The 24872-nt window shown below is 33.2% G+C and overlaps 1 protein-coding gene and 1 long non-coding RNA gene across 3 annotated transcripts in view; both read right to left on the bottom strand.

Annotated features, from left to right (window-relative positions):
* LOC111088555 overlaps window positions 1-24872 on the bottom strand; it is a 127716-nt gene that overhangs the window by 99129 nt on the left and 3715 nt on the right. Inside the window, exons 2-3 of one of the 2 annotated variants that reach the window (XM_022399035.1) lie at window positions 6083-6253; window positions 1613-1771 (exon numbers count right to left, since the gene is read on the bottom strand). In XM_022399035.1, the coding sequence (XP_022254743.1) occupies window positions 1613-1771; window positions 6083-6253 (330 nt within the window). The remainder of the gene's footprint in view (window positions 1-1612; window positions 1772-6082; window positions 6254-24872) is intronic. The other variant, XM_022399036.1, reaches the window with a different exon arrangement.
* LOC111088556 lies at window positions 18647-21751 on the bottom strand. The gene is made up of 5 exons (XR_002613034.1): window positions 21627-21751; window positions 20299-20393; window positions 19339-19522; window positions 18848-19065; window positions 18647-18722 (listed from the first exon to the last, which is right to left on the bottom strand). It is a non-coding gene; the product is annotated as an uncharacterized LOC111088556 (long non-coding RNA).

Here is a 24872-nt window from a genome sequence, read left to right as displayed (position 1 = left end):
CTAAAGAGGACAAGGAGATGCCTGTGTATTATAAAAATAAGCCTTGAGAGATAAGTAATCAAGAACGAGGCTAGAACTTAGTAAAGTAAGTAATAGTACAGCACAGCACGTGCATAAACTTTGAAACAAGCATAGGAGTTTAGTAACCGAAGGTCACAGTAGAGGCAGTTAACAACCTCTTTAGTCATCACTGTTCTGCATACAAAACGCCAATGTACAAGGCCAAGATAGAGGATGTTGGCCTCGATTCTTTAGCACTGTAGAAGCTATAGAAAAGTTTATATTTTATGAATCATCACGGTGCTTTGATGCAGTATCAGTTACAGTACATGGGTTTAGCAGTACAAGCAAGTAGGCAGCCGGCTAACAGCAGTTGACCATGACCAATAGCTTGAGGGTTTTTGGGTGTGGTACTGGACCAGTCCAAAACTTGCCTCCAAGCATCCAATAGGAGCACCGCACTACTTGTGGGTGATGCTGTGTCCTATTTGGATGCTCGCCAGGATACAGAGAAATTCTGCTATATAAACCCATGTCTGAAGCTGAAAAATCAGATCTCCGGCGAGTTCTGAAATTGCCAGTCTCCAGCCAGCTCTACAAAGCCAGAACGATGCAGTGGAACAACTTAGACTCTGTTAAGAAAGTTCCAACTCTACAGTAAGTATCTCTCTCTCTCTAGATCAGCTTTATTATTATATGTTATTCTATGTAAAAGAAATGTTGTTAATGTTTTAATGATTAACAAGTTAAAGAGTGAATATATGAATATTAAGTCAAGTGTAATAAAGAGTAATAAAAGATATTATAAGTAGTATTGCTGGTCTGAGACTCATATTCTTTACTCTAACTGTAAACTCCTGGAGTTAGCGACTTGTGGCTCCACTCGTCACGACAAATCCTCCAACAAATAAATAAGGTGTACAGGTTGGTTTTAATTGAAACTCCAACAATTAAGCTCACCTGAGCGCTAACCTGTTACACTAAATAAGTGACAGACTCAACATGTAACTCGGCTGGCTTACATTCAGTCCAATAATCACACATTTTATGCTAGTGTTAGTGTATTGATGGAAATATTGGTGTATTCTACATTAAATGATCAGTTTTCACATTTACATAGCTTTAAAGTAAGTTGCTACTGCTTCCCAATTCAAGTTTAATGTTAGTTCAATAAAAAAATATTGAGACTGTAATGCATTTACAATAAAATTCCCTTCAAATTTTGATGGGCTACTTTTGAGGTTTAATCTTTGATCTTATTATTTCATTATGATTTGTCATTTTTACTGTTATCAAAGAATATAATACTTTGTAACAATTGAATGTACTTTTCAATAATTTGTAATACCTTACTTTAGTTTCTTTTAATTCTGTGTTTCTGAGTTAATTTCCTAAGAATAATTCTTATAACTGGTAAGAACCAAATACATGTGTTTAAGAAATAACCTCAATATGCAGAAAGTTGTCAATTTTTTCTTTTTTCTGGTTATCAAATTTTTATTGTGAGAATAAATTTTGTTTGTGCTCTAAATTTGCTATATAAAAAGTTTATTTAGAATAAAAAACTTATGATCTACAAAAATACATGAAATGAAGCAATATATACACTCACCTGGACATTGGAGAACATTACACAATTGTGTTTCATTAACTGCACCAATACACACTTTTTCTACTGAGTGACAGGAACGACTTCTTTGCTGTATTCCTGCACCACAAGTTTTTGAGCATTCTGACCAGCCATACCATAAAGTCCACTCTTCAGCCCAAACTGTAGTACACAGATAACATTACAGGGGTTTGGGAAGCTTTGGTGATATTTATCAAAACTAAATTTCATTCAAAAAATAGCATGTTTTCAAAAATTGAAAAAGATGGATATCAATTACATAATTTATATGTTTTAGAAATTCTGTAAGGTTTTTTGGCATGATGGTACAAAACTCTCAACAGCCAATCAGCTCACTTTACTCCTCCTACACTGGTGTTTTCTCATCTGACTCCTCACAAACAGTCTGATATGTACTGTCAGCCACAACAAACATTCTTTGGCAGCACTTACTGTGGCACTTCCTTGACTTAGAGCATCATTGAAGAATCTGCAATTTCCAAGACGACAATATAAATTTGTTTGCTGTATCATCAATGTCTAGCATCTTTCTTTGGGAAAAGAATGATGATTCAAATGTTGCAGAGTCTATTCCAAAGAAATTCTGCTACCACTCACATAGACAGTTCAAGTTCCTATCACATGACATAATTAAGACCAGGGCCAGCTTTTGGGGAAGGGAGGTGAGGCAGCTGCCTTGGGCCTAGCACCTTGCTTTTATAATTTTATTTTTTGTTTAGAGGGCATTAGTATCTCATATTTACACTGAGATAAGCCTAAGATGAAGTCAGTTCTCCATGTTGAATTCATGAGTGTATGCAGTATTCTTGAAAAGTTATCATATGCTACGAGCAGTGGATTGGCACAAGAAGGCAATGGTAATTCGAAAAACATCAGTGCAAAATTATCACGAACAAGGGAAAGACCACACTGATGCTATGATGAATTGATTGAACTGTACAAAAGATTAAAAAAGGGAAAGACAATTAATGAAATTGATGGTCAACTTATTAAAAAAGACAAACATCATTGGCAAATGGTGATCAAATGTATTTTTGCCATCATTCTAATCTGGCACAACATAACATGGCATTTTGCAGAGACAGTTCACACCTGATAATGGTAATTTTCTAGGTTTAGTGCAGCTCTTTGAGAAATTTTACCCCATTATGGAAGAACATATTCGACATGCACAAGAGGGTAAGCTGGCAGACCATTACATTGGTCTACTCATCCAGAATGAACTGATAGTACTGCTGAGTGATCATGTTCACAGAAAAATCATTATTAACCATGTAAAATCAGCAAAATATTATTAAATTTTACTTGATTGCACACCAGATGCTTCCCATCAAGAACAGATGTGTTTTATACTCTGTGGTTGTAATGCAAATGGCTGTGTCTTTGAACATTTTACTACCTTCATTCCTTTTGAAAAAAAACACTGTAGCCTTAACTAATTATCTGCTTGACTTTCTAAAAAAATGCAGTTATTGGTAGATGATATGCGAGGTCAAGGGTACAAAAATGGCTCCAACATGAGAAGGAAATATTTGGGTGTCCAAAAACGTATTCTGCTTTCTGTTTCATATGGATGCCATTCATGGAAATTAATATTAGGCAATATGGCAAGGTGCTCTGTAAGAGCAATGTCTTTCTTTGGCATTCTACAGAGACTGTATGTTATATTTTCTGGGTCTGTGAGATGATGGTCAATTTTAAGACGACATGTGAAAGGTCTCACTGTGAAGCCTCTCAGTGAAACAAGGTGGGAAGCATACATTAATGCAGTGCAAGCTGCTTTCTATCAGCTTACAGAAATCTATGATGTTCTTCAGGAGTTAGAAAAATTCATAACAAATGATGTTGCAGCTTGTAGTGAATATGAGTCTTTGTTGCAAGAGATGCAAAAACACAATTTTGTTGTAACTGTTGTATTCTGGTATGAAATTTTACATAGGATTAAGTTTGTGAGCAAAGAAGTGCAATGAGAAACTGTTGATGCTACCATGAGTCTTCTCTGCAGGTCAAATAACAGTAGTCTTGGTTTCCCCTAGACACCTATCAACCTTGCAATGTTGAGGACAAAAGTGAGAATATGGATATAGCTCTCAAAAGTGCTGGTGAAAGCTCTAGGCATAGAAAAATCATTTTCCTAGTACTTGCTGTATTTTTAGATTGAGTTCTTGCTTCAATCTCACCTTCCTCTTCTTTTCCATAAGTTTCAGAAAGTGTTCTTCAATGCTGTTCATGATTTTTGATACTTAAAGTATCAGATAGTCAAACAGAAAAATAGCCCTGCAATAAACATATCCTTTGGTCAATGCACCAAAATTTAACTTGTTAACTAGTGTGTGTAATATTCTGGTACTTCTGATATCCACCAGGTAGTTACAAGTATCTGCAATATGCATAATATTAAATTAACTAGGAAAGCAAAGAATAACAAGTAAACACATGTGAACAATAGTTAATCTTTTGAATCATTCTGGATGGTTTCTGCTATCTGTTGTTACTTTTCACTAACTACTGAAGTAAACGTTTTCCTAATATGTCTGCAAGATGAGATTCAAGGATCAAACAAAAAATAAGTTATTAGATACCCCACTTTTATAGCTGATTGTGGTCACCTTAGGTTACCTTCCAAATACACATATTCAAGGGAAATAAACCCTGTTGGATATACAAGACTATTCAGTTTAAGAGTTATCATTTATATTATTTAATGATTCAATAGTTAATGATTATTTAGTTTTCATAGCAAGAGTGCCAAAAGTTAATTATTTTAAAAGCAATAGTTATGACAAGTTTCATTAAAGAACTCTGTACAAGACATATGTTGTTTATGAAGTTTAACTGTTGTACTAGGGTTTTGTAATATTGTTAATATCATCTTACTCAAAGCTTCTAATTCTTTCTTGTTATGTTTAATATTGTTTTTACCAGAGGGCTAGGAATTTCAAGATATTTCTGTCATGTGTTATAAATATGTGTAGATACAGAGAGGAACTAAGTAAGTTAGTGAAAATAAAAGTGAAAAAAGTGAAGTTAGACTTGTTATTGTTAGTTTAGCCCTAATGGGCAATATCTAAAGTGAGTTTCACAGTTGTATTGTAACAACAGAGATAAAAAAGAATAATTTGTCTTGTCGAAGGGTGTTCTTAAGTAATTGAACCCACCTGTGTGGACTTGACGAAAAGGAGACAATTATTTAAAACTCTTGATATAACTGTGGTAACCAACAGTTATAGTGGTGATTTTGAGTTTCACAGCTTGCATGTAACAACAGAGATAGAGGAGAATAATTTGTCTTGTCAATTGGGTCCTAAAGTAACTGAACCAGCCTGCGTGGACTTTTGACATAAAAGAGAATTATTTAAAGCTCTGGATACAACTGTAGTAACCAATAGTGTAATGAATTATTTTGTACATATATTTGACTTATTTTGAATACATATTATTTTAAAACAAATGGATTAAGTGCTCTCTATTTGTTGGTGAAATTTATCACCAACAAGTTACAGACACCTACTGTAAAGAATTCACACTCCTATAAAACTGACAAACCCCAAACCACAGAGATCTCTGTATCACCTCTTTGAATGAGTAAACATTTTTCCCAAGAGATCTGATACAGAATCAGGTCCACATATAAAAATGAACATTTTAGAATATAACCTTTACCTAAGCAAAAGGATTAGTGCACATTTATGCCTTTTCTACATCAAGTTAACACAAATGACTTTAACTACATTCAAAACTCATGCATGGAAATTAAGGAAAATTAAGTGAATCTACCGTACTAAAGATAAATTATAAACTAGCTACATGATGTTGAAAATACTGAAAACTTGAACTGGTAATATCATCCTGAAACAGCAAGACTAGGAAAACTAAAAACAGCTATTTAGACAGTTGTGGCAAACTTGTAGCATTCACATGATTTACATTACAATTAATTTAGACAATGAACTCGAACCTTGAAAGAAACTACTTACATCAAAATTAACGAATTTTGGGGGAATATGTCTAATTTTCTACAGATAACTTAGAATTTTAGGGTGTCAACAATTCGAAATTTTTTAGCTGCTTGAAAGCCTAAGTTTATAAGATGCATTCTAAACTCACTGAATATTATATATTATACAAAATGAAAAAAATTCACACTGAAATGATATAATCATGACCAGAAGACTTTCAAAACATTGTCCTCTACATTTCTGTGATTTCTACAACAGGCAGTTGCTGTCCATTCCAGTGTACTCATCGTTAATGCTCTGCCTAAACAATTTATCAAAGAATGACAATAAATTATGTTCAAAATTTATAAATTAGAAAAAAATATTTTTTTGAAATTCTATTGATTCATGAAATGGATATTAAGTTACTTGAAATGTCTTTTTTGTTATATAGGGAAAATGCCTTAAAATAAAAATTTTCTACAATTTCTGACAATCCAAATATCAAAGGTACCTGGACATATTATTTCAGTATTACATCTCTTGAATTGTGTGCTGCTACCAGGACATGCTCCTCCTGCTCTTGGGAATGGATTATCACACTTACGAAACCTCACTTGTCGTCCTGACCCACAAGTAACACTACAAGTTGTCCAATTTGTCCAATTACTCCAATTACCAGCAACTTAAAAAAAAAAGCAAATTCTATTAAGCATTTAAAATATATAAGTTGGATAATGCAAAAAACATATATTGGTATATCATAGTACTAATTTTAGACATATTCATTTATCATTATACAACACTGAATGTTTAGTCTTCAATAAGTCTTTAAATCACACACATTAATATTAAAGGGAACATCACAAATTAAATAAGTACATTTTCAAACATTCTTTAATATGTAGTTCTAATACATTCCATTTCATCATAACTTTATATTGGCTGTGGTTTTAAAATCCTTTTAATATAACTTACTTAACTTACTTGTATATATTTATTTATACTATACATATAAAAATACAACATATTTAAAATAAAAGAACAAGGCAGAAAAGCAGTCACATGCAACAAAAACATCTGAGGAAAGATGACAGAATCTATTAACTCTCAATAACTCTACCAAAAGTACTGGAACGGTACATTCCCAGCTTCGAATAAGACATTCCTCAGCCAGTCATAGTTAAGATACCATAAGAAAAGTAGCTCAAAGACCTTCAAAAAGAAATTGTTTGTTTGTTTGTAATGGATTTTGTGCAAAGCTACATGAGAGCTATCTGTGCTAGCCATCCATAATTTAGCAGTGTAGGACTAGAGGGAAGGCAGCTAGTCATCACCACCCACCACCAACTCTTGGGCTACTCTTTTACCAACGAATAGTGGGATTGATCATCACTGTATAATGCCCCCATGGCTGAAAGGGCAAGCATGTTTGGTGTAATGGGGATTCGAACCCACGACCCACAGATTGCGAGTCGAGCGCCCTAACCACCTGGCCATGCCGGGCCTCAAAAAGAAATAATTAATACACAGAGCAGTTGTTGAATGACAGTCTGACACATTAAAGCCTGTCTACTCATATCCAAATTTACCAAGGGTAACATGCTGATGAGATGGGAGTCATTCAATATATTAGTATGGAATATCTTTCCAAAGTGGTAAAAGATATTTCCTCTTCAGTTCTTGTGTTTTTGAAATAAAATCATGCACATGGCACTATATCAATTTTAACCCATTCACTGCAGCTGGGACATATATTATCTAGTGCACTAGGAAGTATACATCCCAGCTGCAGTGAAAATAGTAATGAGAGTTCATGATTGCAGGGTCAGTACATTTACATTGTGCATGAAGCACCATTTTGCAGGATTTCACAGATGGGCTGCTCATTATAAAAATAAATATACAGTACCAGTACATATCATCTTGAATGTCAAAGCTTAAACAAAGAGCAATAGAAAATCACTATGTGAAGCAATGAATCATACTGCTCATTGTTTGCTTCAGATAGGGATATTATTATAGTGTGGTCCTGTTTTCACTTCATCCAACTGGGCACATTCAGCAGAGCATTTATGAAACTAATCACTACAGTCTGCCTTGGCTAGCTCAGAGCCAAATCTGAATTCAATTAAATTGGAATGTGGTGGAATGTCACATCAGATGCAGATTCCAGAATCTAATTTTGCTACTGGAATGATAATGTGTACCAGCAGACTGATGAAAAGTTCTGGAAACAGCATCAAGCTGTGATTAAGACCCAAAGATGACTTACTATCACTTAAAATGGCATAATAACCCTTTCTCAAGGTATATTTCACACTTGGTATTTTTAGTACTGATATCATATTTTTCTTAGCATGCATTGTTTAAACCTCAACTCAACTTTGTGCACAAAAGCACAAAACCATTTACAGAATATCCAAAATTTTTAATATTACAGCTATGACTAGACAAGACCACTGTAATAAAATAATATGAATAATGTGATTGGACATTCACTATTCTTTTACTTATCAGTTTAAAATGAATCATAGAGTCTAGTGTTCTCTTAAAATGTTAATGAATCATGGTTAGACTTCAAAGAATACATGTGGATATTCCACTTATACAAACATTCACTGGACAAACAGAAGATAGTCAATCACAGCAAATTATTGTTAATTAATTTCAAGTGTCTCAGAGTGTTGTTGTTTGTGTACCTGAACAAAATAAACTAAAATCTATGGTGGTGTAATACTAGGCCTAAACGTTTGGGGTCACTGTGATCACCCCCTACTACAATAAATTAATCATTAACTTGATTACCTAATAAGTTTGGACAACTATTGCTGTAGATGTATCACTGTAAGCAGCAGTATATGCTAATGAGAAAATATAATTTTATATAAAGCATCCTATAACAGAGATATGATTATAATCCCATCAATACATTTGAATGTATAAGAAAGCAATATAGAAAACTTTTAAGCATGGGAGAGACACACCCACTGCACACTTCTTTGCAACCCTTTAGGATTACACCACTGATAATCCATAGCTCACTGATAAATGCTTTTTGCCAATTCTAGCTGTATTCATGAGGCGCCTGCTCTGAGACTGAATCAGATATTTCCAGCTGCAACTGGATGCTTACAGCAAGGCACAAAACAATTCACCTGCAATTGTGCCAATAATATGTCCAGTAGACCACAAATATGTTAAAAAATATCCTCATTACAGATGATTCACAGTTCACTCCACTACAACAGGCATATACTCATGTGGTGAAAATCTAAACTCAGACTAAACCTCATGATTATGGAGAAGCAAGGTACATATATGACAGTAATGGAAGTTTTGTATATACTTGTGGATGTATAATTGTATACACCTCTACAATCTATAGAATAGTACAATTTATGCCCCACAATTATAAGGAAAATATTCTTTGGAGATATTTTCTATGAGATGCTTCTGTCACCTAGTAAGAATTTAAAACTTATAGCCAAACTGATTTGAGGGTGAGTTCACCAAGAATGCTATTTTGTACTTCAGCATAATTTCCAGAGCTTCACACTCTTATCACTTGATTAAACAATGACCAGGCCCATCCAGAACCACCAAGTTTGAAGACAGTGGTAAAATGTTGTTGTGAAAAAGTAAATGTCTAAGGTTATGCTGATAATTCCTATGGCAATCTGTACAACAAGCAAAAAAGTCAGTATTCAGCACTGCTAAAGCTTTATACTGGATGGGCCATTTCACCTTGGTAGAGGCTGGAGATGAATCATGAGTGAATAATGTATACCAACCCAATGCAATTTACCTCTGGCAGTGTAACTAATCAAAATGTACCCTGGATAAACCAAAAACTTTCATGAGATGAGCAAAGAAGTACTGATGTTATGTAGCAAAAGCCTCCTCATGTTCAAGCAGCCTCAGGCAGTGTCTTGCTATAATTTTTCTGTCACATGTTATAAATATGTGCAGATACAGAATGCAAGGATGAAAGTGGGATAAGTGAGAGATAAATAGTTGGATCTAGACTGGATGATTGGCAGGTTAGCTGTGATGGGTGATTTCTAAAAAAGTTAAAGTAAGTTAGTGAAAGTGAAGTTAGACTGTGTGATTGTTAGTTTAGCCATAATAGGCAATATCTAAAGTGAGTTTCACAGTGGTATTGTAACAACAGAGATAAAGAAGAATAAGTTGGCTTGTCAAAGGGTGTTCTCAAGTAACTGAACTCACCTGTGTGGACTTTGATGAAAAGGAGAGAATTATTTATAGCTCTGGATACAACTGTGATAACCAATAGTGTAACAGTTTTGAATGTATGTTTGATTTGTTTTGAACATATTATTTTAAAATAAATATATTATGTGCTGTCCCTTTATTGTTGACATTTATTGCCAACAAGTCACAAACACCTACTGTAAAAAATCTGGCCCCTATGCAAAACCTTGACATTTGGCAAGCCAGCCACGATTATATAGTGGTAAATGACAGTAGAAGAAGAGGGGAATGACAAGAAGTAGGCCTATATATGCACAATTGCATTGGTGGAGAAAATAGTGTAGCGATTAAAATCACGCTATATAACCATGTCAACTGATTTTGATAAGTGGATCGAAAGAGGTGAGCATCTTGGGATTGAAGATAACTAACAACAAGAGTTTGTTAAACAACAACAAGACCTGGAGATAAAAGAACATTGGCAAAGAAGAGAGGAAGAAAGAAAAAAACTGAAAGAAGAAAATGAGAGAAAAGAGAGAGAGAGGAAATATAGAGAGAAAGAATATGAGCACAAACTTAGAAAAAAGAAAAGGAGAGAGGGGGAGACTGGAAATAGAGACAATAAAAACATAAATTGATATTGCCAAGCTCACCCAACAGAAAGAGGAAGGACCCAAAATGACAATGGGGCCATGGGTCAGCCAACCTAAGCTGCCCAAATTTGATGAACCAAAATATGACATGGATGCTTTCCTGGAGAGATATTAAAGATTTGCCCAAAGTCAGAACTGGGACAAAGGTGACTGGGCAGTATTTCTCAACCCACTTCTCACAGGAAAAGGCCTATAAGTATATGCAGGCATGATAACAGATGATGCCATGGACTATGACAAGTTAAAAGTGATCACATGCTCAACAGTCATGTCACTGTTCCTAAAGGAGAGAGCACCAAAACACGTAGATGAGATAACCAAATTGGCAGAACAGTACATGGAAGCCCTTGGAGGGAGCATAACTGACAAGTCTTAAAAAATACCAGTTAAAGTTGAAATGAGGGGTGGCTGACCAGAAACAGGATGCCACCACAATTGACAACAAGCCAACAGACAAATAGGAGAAAAGATGCTATGCTTATTGTAAAATGGAGCACATTATGAGTGAGTGCAAGTCTGTCACCAACAAGCAACAGCAGAAATCTCAACATAAAGAAGCTGGAGCTACCTACAAAGATGGTGCTGGTAAGAAACAAGAAAAGAGTGACTATCACCATGAATTCTGCTGCTAGAAAATACAGAATGAAGACAACATGTCAGATTCTTCACAAGAAAAAGAGTGCCATCTCCATGATGAAAAAGTGCATGACTGATGATCAGTTCAAATTAGCAAATGGAGAAACAGTGCCTGTAGTGATTGGAGCATATGACAAATATCAAGAGGCGCCAACAAATCACAACATGTCATTAGATGAAGGCTATGTTGGGGACAAGAAAGTGAATGTTCTATGAAACACTGGGTGCAGTAGTGCAGCAATAAGAACCAGTCTAGATCTGATGATTAGATGATGGGCAAAGTACATCTGTGTGTGCTAACTGATGGGACAATGAGAAAGTTTTCCATAACAAAATAAAGGTGGATAATCCATACTACAAGGAAGACCTTAAGGCCAGGTGTATAAAGGCACCAATCTACAGCTTGGTGATTGGAAACATGCAAGGTAGTAGAAGCTTGGAGGAACTAGACAGAAAGAGGATGGATGAGGCATCTGAAGTCACCACAAGAGCTCAAGGGAAGAAGAGCAAGCAAGACATCAAGCCCCTTCATGTCTTGAAAAATGGCATACCAAATGTAAGTCCACGGGAACTGAAGGAAGCACAGAAGAAAGACCTATCACAGCAGAAACTTTGGGACATTACCTGAGAGAAAGTGGAGCACAAGACCAAAGGAAAGAAGACCTACAGCAGAATAAAGGATCAAAAAAGAGTACAGTACCAGATCTATCAAAGCAGTTCTACTGGGGAATCTAAACACATCAAAGGCAGTTAGAAGCAATTCTATAACAAGAAGGCCAAGAATCAACGTTTCAAGGTCGGATAGAAGGTCTTAGTTCTACTACTTACAGAAAACAACAAACTCACCCTTGTGTGGAAAAGACCTTTTGAAGTGCAGGAAGTGGTCAAAGGAATGGACTACAAATGAAAGTGGATGGGAAAACCAATATCTCCCATACCAATCTGTTGAAGAGGTACTTTGAGAAGGAAGAAGACATAACAGGTGCACAGATAGATATGACAGGTGTGGCTGTCATAGATGCAGAACCAGAAGATGGTGACATTGTCATAGAAGATGAAGATTTACTTGATTTAAGACCACTAAGTGGAGATCAGATATACAAAGATTTCAACATCAGTGAAGAACTGACTGGCAAGCAGAAGAAAGAGCTACGAGATCTACTGTGTCAGTATGCAAATGTCTTCACAGATAGAACAGGCAATATAGACCTTGTGCAACACAAGATCAAGACCATGACTAGGGATCCAGATGTCCTATGCAATGAGAGACCTGATAAAGCAGGAAGTTGGAGCAATGTTAGAAGCTGGAATCACCGAGCTTTCAAATTTAGTTTACTGTTCACCAGTAGTAATTGTGAAGAAGGAGGATAGATCAAACCACTTCTGCATAGAATTCTGGAAACTGAACCTTGTGATGAAGTTTGAATCTGTACTTATAGGAAACCCAGAAGCTATCATGGCAAAACTAGACAGAGCCAAGTTCTTTTCAAAGATTATTGGCAGATTCCAGTGGAGATAGGATCCAAAGAGAAGACAGCCTTTGTGACACCAGATGGATTTACCAGTTTTAGAGGATTCTATTTGGGTTAGTCAACTCAACAGCAACATTCAACTGCACGATGAGGAAGATGTTTAACAACACCACCAACATAAAGCATTATGTGGATGACATCCTGACACACACACACACCCAGATGAGAAGACCACCTAGAGAAGTTTAGAGAGCTGTTCAGAAAAGTGAGAGCAGTACAGTTGACCATCAGACCATATAAGTGCCACATCACCTATCATTTGCTGTTGTTTGTTGGACACAAGATGGATGACTGCCACATAGCCATGGAAGAGCAGAAGCTAAATTATATACAAGATGCACCAGCTCCAAGGACCAAGCCGCAAGTTAGATTCTTCCTGAGGTTAGCAGGATATTAGAGAAAGTTCATCCCAAATTATGGTGAAGTTGCTGCACCCCTGACTGGCCTGACCAAGAAAGGCTTACAAAACAAGGTGAAGTGGAAACAGCCACAGCAGATAGCATTCCAGAAGTTAAAGAACATGTTGGGAAGTTCACCAATCCTTAGAATGCCACACTTCAACAAACCGTTCATCGTTTAGGCCAATGCTTCAGACATTGGAATTGGAGCAGTATTCCTACAAGAATATGAAGAAGGACTGTTTCCAGTAATGTATGCAAGCTGTTGAGTAGTGAGAAGAACTACTCTGTGTTCGGCCACATTTCACATCTGGAAGTTCCAAAACTACCTATACGGGAAGAAGTTCATTATGCAGATGGACCATCAATAACTTGCATACATCTAGAGGTGCAAAACTGACTGTGCAAGGACCATGAGATGGGCATTGTACAACCAGAACTACAGGTTTTGCATTAAAGGCATCAAGGGGACTGCAAATGTTGATGCAGAATGTATGAGTAGACTTTGTGTATGAACTGAAAACAGTCTTTGTATATTGTGTAAAAAAATTATATTGTAAATAGTTTTCTTGAAGAAAAGCTTATTGTTGAATATATGACTATTTAGTTTATGAATTATTATTAATTTATTTAGTGATTTAATATTTAATTTGCATAACAAGTGTTAAAAGTTAATTATTTTAAAAGCGATAGTGATGAGAAATTTCATTACATAATTTGGTACGAGTTTATGTTGTGTATGCAGTTTAACTATTGTACTAGGCTTTTGTAATACTGTTGACTTCATCTTATTTTAATCTTCTAAGTTTTTCTAGTTGTGTGTAATATTGTTGTCACTAGAGGGCTAGAGATTTTGCGATTTTTCTGCCCATTATAAACATGTGCAGATACAGAATTCATGGAGGAAAGTGAGAGATAATTAGACAGATCTAGACTGAGTGATTGGCAGTTTAACTGTGATGAGTAATATCTAAAGTAATTAAACCTGTCTGTGTGGACTTTGACAAAAAAGATATAATTACTTCAAGCTCTGGATACAGCTATGATAACCAATAGTGTAAAAAATTTTTTGTACATACATTTGACTTGTTTTGAATACATTATTTTAAAAAAATGGATTGTATGCTGTCCATTTATTGTTGACACTTAAAGCCAATAATTTGCAGACACTTATTGTAAAGAATGCAGTCCCTATACAAAACCATGACAATGATGTCCGTTTGTTAAATGTTCAGATTCTGGACACAATTCAATGATCAATGCCCTTGTAGTTTGGTATATCTAGGTAAAACTGAAAATATTTTAGAGCTATATCAGATAGGTCTGCTAGATAACAGGAGATACACTCAAGATATTGATTATGGGATAATATTAAATCTCTTATTATGTAAGATGAAATAACAAGACTGGACTAAAACTGTAATACAAATGACCAATCTTTGTTAAACACAAAACACAAACACATCATGTGTACTTGCTGTTACTTGGATCACAGGACTGACTAGTGAAGACCAAGTTCCAGGTTTTACTAACGAAATTACATTCCAGAATAGACTGATAAAATACAATATTCCTTAGATTGCAAGAAACCTTGCACTTACTGTGGCCAGCTTGTGCTATCCACATGACTGGTTATTCTCATTATAACATAGATGGGGCTATAACCTCTAGACATCATCTGAACAGTCACTGAAGGACAATGCCATCAACATAATCCTTACACAATATATATATATTATTAACTAATATCCTTCCTGGGCAATATCAGGTATTATCCATTTCCAAAAATAAAAGGAAGTTTTAAACAAAAACTTAACAGTTTTTTTCTACCATGTTTTATGTCAAACATGCACTTATCTGGAATAAAGAAGCAATTCAAAACAGATACCATAAGAAGACAGAAATGTATGCTATCTTCAAATATCACAGTAGTAAGAGTAACAATTAATAATGTGAGCAATGCTAATTCGTTTTTGGATAGACACCACAAATGATCAGTTATGACATCTTTGATAAGATGCTGAAGAACACAACCATAGTTCCAGTACTACTTTTCATGTAAAAAAAGTGAAACATATCCATCACAAAGTCAGACTTCCAGCACTTTCTGGTACCAAAAATATAGGAACATAGGATTTTTTTTCTATGAAATATAGAAGTTTTTGTAGGAAAATTGCTTAAAATATAGGAGGTTTTGGCACATCACATATTGCATTCGGAAAGTTAGATAAATAGTCTCTGGTTATGTGTGCATATTTTGGGCATATATATATGTAGAAATAACAAAATCAACAGTATGTTTAACTCTTTCACTGTGGCTGGGAGATATATTTCCCAGTGCAGTGGGTAATATACATCCCAGTCGCAGTGAATGGGTTAACATCAACGAAATAAAATGGCCTCCACCACCCCTTGCAGCCTTCACATCCCAGCCTTTTATTACAAAATCAGATGGGTCTAAATTATTTTACAGTATATAAAAAAGATTTACACATTTCCACTTTGATGAAACATAATTTTTCAACTTTTTTTCTTTAAAGAAAAATGCTTTATACTATGAAATTAAAAAACAAAACAATTTTACATCTCTTCTGGTGTGATATTTTACACAAATTAACCTAAAATGATAATATATTATAAACATCATACTGATATTCTGAGGAACACCCAAATGAATGAGATACTGAGTGGTTATGAAATGCGACTTTTCCAGATTGACCAACAAAACTAGTTGTGCCAGTTCCTGAAGGAAAAGAGGATGGCTGTGAGAGGCTGGTGGGATGGAGCCCAATGAGGAAATAATCATCCAAGATGTCCATTTTGATCAACAAAAAACCTGGGGCAAAAGACCACTATAGGGTAAGAAAAGTCCCCATGGTAAATTGAGGGAGCTCAAAAAACCAACTGAGACACAAAATATTTAAGACTGGATGCCTATCCATAAATTCCTTGGTAACCCCAAAGAAATGGGAATAAAAGCCTAGAGAAGGGTGAGAAACTTGTCCAAAACATCTTTAGGCATTAGTTCCAACACTGCCACAGACCAACTTTGGCAAGTAACAATATCCCTTGGAGGAAGGAAAAAAATAGGAACAGGAGATAATAGAAGAGAAAAAAAAATGAAGGGTAAGGTTCTCTGACAGAACTCCCAGTACCCAACAGTCAGCCATAAATGGAGGGCATAGGTCTATAATCTGAACAGGCCCTACTGACTAGCCTATAGGATAGTCACTACCAAGAGTGACAGCACTGAATTCTACAAGCAGGATGACAAGAGACAGAAAGAGGCAAAGAAGAAGCATGGGAGAGAGGGTAAACCAGTGAGGATAAGGAATAATATTGGCATGTAGCCCCAACATGTGACTCCAGAGAAACAAGCGCTCCAGTAAACTCGTACTTGCAGATGAAAGGAGCCAGACAGAGACATATGAGAGAAAAGGGAGACAAATGAACTTGATTAATAACAGCATCACACCCCAACAAACTCTAGCAACAGATCAACCAAATACGAAGTGATAAGGCTGACGAAGATAAACATGCCACTGTAGAGAAGATAAATAAATGAGCATCCATTAAAAACCCATAAGGGAAATGGTGGGTTACCACGAACAGCAAGTCAATGAAGGAAAAATAACGGAATAGGGTTCAGAGTGTAAGACAAAGGTGGGAAAACTTAAGCCTAAGAAAGATGAACAAAATACAGAGGATCTGACCCTATGTCTGAAACAAAAGACATCAGGGTTTAGAAGTCAAAGAAAGGTAATACAGAATGAAGTTATGTCTAGTCACATAAGATAACAAAGAAGGAGGAGAAGGTAAGTATGCACAAAAGTAGTGGTAAAAGTAATTGAATATGGACTTGTATATCTGGATAGAAAGTAAAAGACATGAAAGTAAGAAGCAGGAACAAATTACAAAGTAAAGGAAAGAAATATATCTCAGAAATCCAGCCCCCCCCCTTACAAAAAGGTCCTATAGGATTCCTATCAATAAATTCTTTAAGTAGTCCTTTAAGTGTACTATAATAAACTGAAACATGACAGTCCTATAGAACCCTATACTTATAGGATGTCCTATTGAATTATTTATAAAAGATCCTATAGGATGTTTTTAGGACAATACTATAGGATTTGCTTATAGGACATACTACAGGATTGTTTATACAGTACACTATAGCGTATCCTATAAGATTTGCTCATAGGAGATACTATAGGATTGTTTATACACTACACTATATATATATGTACGAAATTAAATTTGCTGATGATATTAAGGTCTTTGGTGTTAGTTGTGAAGAGAATACTGCTGATTTATGAAAAGATTTGGGTCATATAGTGAGTTGGGCAACTAAATGGAGATGGGTTTTAATTATAATAAATGCAAGATAATGCGTGTGGATTATCACAATTTTAAGTATAATTTGGTTGAGAATTATCATAACAGTGTCAAGAAAGAATGGGATTTTGGTGTAATGGTTGATCAGTCTCTTAAACCATCCAAGCAGTGTGCTGTTGCTAATGGTAAGACAAATAGGATTTTAGGTTGTATCTATAGAAATATTGGATACTAGTCTAAAGAGATTATAATTTCATTATGGAGGTTACTGGTTATGCCACATTTGGAGTGTTGTGTTCAGTCTCGGGCTCCTTACCTTAGGAAAGAATTGAATGGTTGGAAAGGGTTCAGAGGAGGGTTACTAGGGAGTGAGGGTTTGTCATATGAGGGAAGATTAAGATCTTCAAAACTGTTTTCTCATGAAAAAAGAAGAGTTAGAGGGGATCTGATTGAGGTGTTTAAGATTGTAAAGGGAAATGATACATCATCTTTTTTCATACTTAATAGTGAGAATAGTAGGACTAGGGGACACAAATATAAATGTTGGTAAGGTAGAAGTCATCTTCAGCTAAGAACAGTTTTACTTTTCTAACAGGGTAGTTGGCCTCTGGAATGGGTTGTTTTCGGATGTTGTGGAGGCAATAAATTTAAGTGAATTTAAGAGAAAGCTTGAAAATTACGTGAATGTTAGGGGCTGGCTTAAAGTTTTCTTTTAATAGTTTAGTTTAGAGGATGGGACAGCCAAGATGGACCAACAGGCTCCTTGTCCCTAAGCATTATGTTATGTTAATTTTCTGTAGAGAATCCTATAGGATTTGCTTATAGGAAATACTATAGGATTGTTTATACAGATTTATACTTGTCTTAATATTATCTTAAGTTGAAATTACAAAAATGTATTAAAAGAGTGCTTGTAATAAATGTTATTATATGTATTCTTAGTTTCTTATACTTATCCTAGTTCATGCCATTCATGACAGTATTTATGAAAAATCAATAAGTTAAACAAATTGAATAATAAGAGAGTTAAAAAGAACTGAAAGTAGCTAAGATTGAAATTTAAAACAAAAGATATTTTAAACTATGCATTTTGAAGGTTAAATATTGATTGAAATTATCTCTCATATTTCCATAATATGCATACTATTGACATTGGTAACTTTACAGAGTTGAAAGTTGTTGTGTTTAAATTAATAAATGTATGACCATAACAGATGTCACAAAATAATGTTTTTAATTCTCACTTAAAAAACAGCATGATTTTTTTAATTACAAATTTTGGGACTAATTTTTCCTTTGAATTAACTTTGCATCATTATTTAACTTGGCTGATATTGCTTTCTTCACATCCCCTTCTGTTGCTGCCAGTTTCTTTGTTGTATATGCTACAAAAATAATAACAAGTAGTTATTTATCACAGATTATTGTTATGCTTTAAGTTTGTTTCATAACACTTTAAATGTCAATTTATGAAAAAACTTTATGTGAGAAATTAGAAAACAATACTTACTTATAATGGCATCAATGATGTCTTTAGCAAGTGGTTCTTTCATTTCTTTTCCTTTGTATGCATTTGACTAAATTCCTGTCAATGATATTTTTTTACAACTCTTTTGGCATGTGAAAAATTCTTAGCATGTCTGACACTAATTTTGTTATGTCACTATCATTGCATAACTGTAACTTCTTCTTTGCTATTTGAATTTTCCTACTGAGGTCAACTATTTCCTGTAAAAATTGTATATGAACTAGAATTACAAACATGTTTTAAAAGGGCTAGTAGTAAATATTATATGTATTCTCAGTTCTTTATATTTACCTTAGGTTATTCCAATTCTGATAGAATGAATAATAGATTACAATAAATTTGCTAACAACTGGAACAATTAATGAAATATTAGTAAAGGTTAATTTATGATGTCCAACACAACTATGTTTTAGATATCAAAGTTATCATATTTCAATAAAATTAAGACTGGTTTATATAACAATAAAACATACCTTCACACTATTATAAGTCCTAAATATTGTAGGTGAAGATGTCACTGATGTTGAACCACAACTTTTTCTAGTAATTTCAGAATTATCAGTCACACTATCAATCTGTAATCAGGATTCTTAAAACACATTTGTTTTAGAAAGTTCTTGCTTTAGTTCTTTACTTGACTCAACAGGTCTGGTAAATCTTTATACAAAAATATTTGTGTTAAGTATCCAAAATTGCAACTGTATTTTAGAAAATTAATAAAACAACAAAATTATTTTATTTTTTAAACACAGTTTTAAATAATGTAGATAAATTATGTTACTATCACCTTACCACTAATTGCAAAACTTTTGCCTTACCAAGAAAATTACAAATATACCTTAATGTGACATTATAAATTGAATAATATTAAAATATACAGAAAAATATAATTCTGACAAAAAACAAGCAAATTAGAAACTTAAAAGTTACCATTCACAAGTTGTAGCATTTGTCTCAACTTAACATGTTCTGTCTGGAGATGTTTGTTCTCTTCAGTTAAGATTACATTTGTTTTTACATTTTCTTCTTTAAAAGGGAGATATTCCAAAATGCTTTCATGGCTATCATCAGAGATATAGGGTAATAAAGCAAAAGCAATGCATGTAATCATATTGTACATAAAAGTGTGTGTTAAGAAAATACCATTTCATACATACAGTAATATTCAAGATATTTTTAAAAGTATAGTATAAGACTAAGCAAGAAGTCATATGTATATTTTTATTTGTATAAGCTGTATTACAAAAAAGCCAGCATTATATTTATTTCTTTAGATATATAAAACCTTTCATTTAAAGTACTTTTTTTTTAGCCATTCCATCTTTAATAGTCACATAGTGTTTGAAATTTACATTTTTAATAACTCAATATGGTAATATTCTTCAATCTGCAAACTATGTAGTATTTTATTTAGAATTTCACAATAAACATACATCCACATTTAAATAACTGGATTTCTTCTTCTACAGTATTTGTACCATGGCTGTAGAATGCTTTTTCTTATTTCTTTCATCACACTTGTATTACTCTAAAACAGAAAGCAATTGATTCAAAAAAAAAACGAGAAAGCAGAAAATAAGCATATAATAGGTGTTAAAGATACATAATATAAGTTGGAATAACTTTACAAGTAGGCATATTGTGATTATATCAAGATCCCTTGAATAATTACAAACTGTTTTAATACATCAGTTCCATACTTTATTTAACGAGTGTGTTAAATTTTAATTGTGAAGATTGAACAAACCATTCTTTAGGTTGATAATCAGATTAGTTAATGATTTACCTAGATAGTACAAGCACTCCTCCTTTCCCTTTTTAAATTCCCTTAAATATTAATGTAGTTTTATGTGAGACTTCTTTCCAGAAACCTTTAAGTTTAAGTAGTACTAGTAAGACATATGAAGCAAGTATTGTCATGAATTTTACTCTTAGTATTACCAAGTTTTAGTACTAACAATTAATACTGCTAGTATTAGTAACAGTCAGAAAAACATGCTGTATCACTATCTTGTAGTAGTTGTAGAGTTAGTATATAAGGGTGTAAAAGTCAGAGACACAAAAGGGGTGATAATATGCATTTTTATGCAATACGTCTATATGTTGTGTTAAAGAACTAAACAAACTCATATTTAAAGGTACTTTTCTCTTATAGTTAAATTATATTTACAGGTAAATCACAGCAAGATGAATTAGATATCAGAACCCAGAAATGGTGCACAGAGACAGAGAATATATAGGTTCAATGCATCATAGAATTGTTGCCAAAAAGATAAGTTTTATATGTCAGTGATAGATTCTAATAACTAATAATTATTACTGAAGATATTTATTGTTATGTAACACATCTTGAAGTTTTGTCTCCATCTTTATCACTTTGTGCATATTGATTGTCGTACATGTTACGATTCTGATGCCTTAATTTGAAAAACTATTGTGTAAAACTAATTAATTGCAGTAAATATTAATTTAAAATATTTTAAATGTGTATATATTTCCAGAAAGTACAATATACCTACATCTTTTTCATAGTAACACCCTTTTTGTATGTTTCCGACTTTTAGTATTTCCTTTAATAATAATAATAATATTAAATAATATAGTAATACTGATAGTAATAACCAATATTGCATGAAAATTAAAAATTCAATAATAGTTATAAATTGTAAAGTATGATTTAATCTACAATGAATACAACTAAGTTTTAAATTTTTGTATTCGTAAATTAACCACAAAGTAATGTAGAAGCTAAAACACTTACCAACTGCCAAAATATAAGCTGGACAGGGAGTCCACTTTGGATTTTTCTTTCTTAGTTCACCTTTGCCTCCTGATTTTAAACCACACTCTGACCATTGAACTTCAACTACACTCTTTTTACCTTCATCTGAAACTTTACAAACTTCATTTTTATAGAAGTTTTTCACACAGTATAAAAGTCCTATTTCAACAGCATTTTCTTCAAAGAAATCAGTTAAAACAAATGAATTATTATCTAACACGATCAACTCCAGGACGAATCATTAGTCAAAAATATGGCTTTCAAAGGTTCAATCTCATTAGCTAATATGTGATCACATTAGAAAATACTTTTATACATTAGATATTTATTAGTTAACAAAAACAATGTATTTTGATAAATGTAAAATTATTTTTAAACATATAAAATTACATTAAACTTTAAAAATTCATTATCACTAGCACATGCTAGCTGCAATATGAAGTAATGTTGAAACAGAGGTCTTTACTTTATTTGTTGTTGCTATATGATGTGGATATTTATATAATTATATTGGAATGTTTCAAGATAATTAAAATCTCTTAAAATATTTTCATTTTTTATCTACTACATAACTTCTTGTTTATTTTTATGTCCAAAATATGTTCTATAATAAAGCAACTAAGAATAACCTTTGCTATGGAAAATATTTCTTAATTTATTTTGATGCTTTTTATTTTATTTTCTACAGGCTACAAGTAATCATGAACCATTCTACTCTGGTTCTCCACATTCTACAAAAGCAAGTGTACTATTAATCATATTAAACATAAGCTTTTGGATCATGCATTACAAGACATTCTGTCACTATTATCATGTTTGATAAGAAAATTTCCAAAACTATTTAAACATTTGTTTTATAAATGTTTTAGTTGTTTTGAGTATTGTGAAATCATACAACATTTTTATTGCATTTCTGTGAAAGTTATTTGTGTGCTGATAATATGTGTAAAGAAACTTAGAATTGTTCAAAATGTAGGGAATGTTTTGACGTAAAAGAGTTTCAAAGATAATAGTTATTTCATTCAAATACCATTGAAAAGACAACTAAAAGATCTGATTGAAAAGGAAAACATATGTAGTATCACAAATGAATGAGCAACAGACAGTTTAAGCAATATTACTTCAGGAAAATTGTATAAAATAGCCAAGTAGTCTGTTTTTTGTCCACATGATATTTCCATACAGTAGAGCTGTGACAGAGTTTCAGTTTTCAAGTCATGTCAAAAAAGTATCTGGCCAATTCAAGTTACAGTTAATGAAATTTCACCTAAAAAGAGATGTAAAATATTCTACTATCTCATTTGTGATTTGGCTCAGGTAAACTACGTATGGAAGTTTACTTGGAGACATTTGTGGATGAATTAAGAGTGCATAAGTGCAAAAGTGCATACTCTTGTCTGCTCAGCTGATTCACTTGCAAGACCACAGTTTAGAGATACAAATCAGTTTAATTGATTGTATGGGTGTGATTTTTGCTTACATCCAGGTAAAGTAGTACCAAAAAGTAATGACTTTACCAGAGTTTATCCATTAGAAGAACACAATGAGTATGCATTCAGGAGTAGTGAGCAACATGAAGCTGATGCTCTCCAAGCAGTAGAAGTTGGACATCCTGTAAGTGGTGTCAAGGGACCCTCTCCTTTGCTATTTTTACCTGTTTTCAACATTGTTAGGTATTTTGTACCTGAATACATGCATTGTGTTTTACAAGGTGTTGTTAGAAATTTTGTTTTTTTTATGGCTAGATTCAAAACATTACATGGCTCTATGGTGTATATAAAGATGCTTCACTGAACTTGATAGATGTCTTAAACAAATTACACCACCAAAAGAAGTCACAAGAACTCCAAGATCTATTCTTGATTGGAAATACTGGAAAGCATCTGAATGGCAATAATTTTACTATATTATTCAACCCCTATCCTTTCCAATAAATTACCTGAGAGTTATTTAAGACACTGAGCACGTCTTGTGTTTTCAGTTTACAAACTTCTTCAAGATTCAGTAGCAAAATCAACTGTTGAAAAAGTGGAACTTGTCCTAAGAAGTGTAAGAAACTGAAATTCTGTATGGACAAGGTCTTATTACTATTAACATTCATTTTTTGTTGCACATTTCAAAAAGTGTTTATTACTGGAAGCCACTGTGGCCAACCTCTGCTTTTATAAATGAGGATTATAACAAAGTTTAAAAAAATATTAAAGGAACACAATACATCTCCAAGCAGATCTATTAGACTTACCTTATTCTCCAAGAAATTCAGAAACAAACAATAATTTTGTTTGCTTAACAAATTACTAGGTTATGTGAGGATTCGGTTGTCACATTCTAGAAAATTTGGTAGTGCATTTATCAGAAGAGCATAACATTTCAGTTATTGAACACATTGCTATTTGTAGATTGCTTGATAAAAGATGTAATTTGAGGGAAAAAGTATTTTTTATAACAGATTTATTTTTAAGCATGTTTTATACCATACACAGAGCCATAAATGCAGTACAAAACGATCAAATTCTATAGTAGAGTTTGAAAATGGTAATATTGTGGACATTGTTGCTGCTATTGTAATTAATTGTGAAAATGAAATGTGTGGAATTCATAAAGACACTGATATTGTTCTAGTAAAACCATTAATAAAAGTTAAAGATTTTATTAATATGGCACCTTAAGTTCAATGAGTTGATGCATTTTTGTAGGAGATATTTAAAATATCAAAATGAAAATTGATAAAAAAAACTTTATGTATGTATAACACCAAACATAAAAGATAAAGATTAAATAAAAAAACATACATTGAATTTTTTATGTTATTCTTTGATTATACATAATTTTAGATATACAATCATGTATTAAGCTAATTAGAAACACATACTGATTTTTCATGTTTAACTAGGATGGCAATTGTAATGTATATAATCAAAGTTTTCTGTTTATTATTATATTTAAAAATAAAATGTTCCTTTGACATTTTTGTTTCTTTCATTAAAATTATTCTAGGAAAAACTTGAATTGCTTGTTAATTCTATATTATTAAATTCTTATGACCTATCATCTTATGTGATTTATGTCTTAAACAATATGTGATGACTATTCCTAAAGATTATAATGGCCTATCTAAAATGCTCTACAAAAATGTTTGGAATTAACACAAAATTTTAGGCGATTTCTATATAGCACTGACTATGCATACTTTATTTTCTCTCATATAACCTTTTCACTATAAAC

This window comes from Limulus polyphemus, unplaced genomic scaffold (assembly GCF_000517525.1).
Source record: "Limulus polyphemus unplaced genomic scaffold, Limulus_polyphemus-2.1.2 Scaffold4004, whole genome shotgun sequence".
Classification (NCBI taxonomy): domain Eukaryota; kingdom Metazoa; phylum Arthropoda; class Merostomata; order Xiphosura; family Limulidae; genus Limulus; species Limulus polyphemus.
The sequence above is the reverse complement of the archived record's forward strand: the minus strand, read 5'-3'. Positions and strand labels throughout refer to the sequence as shown.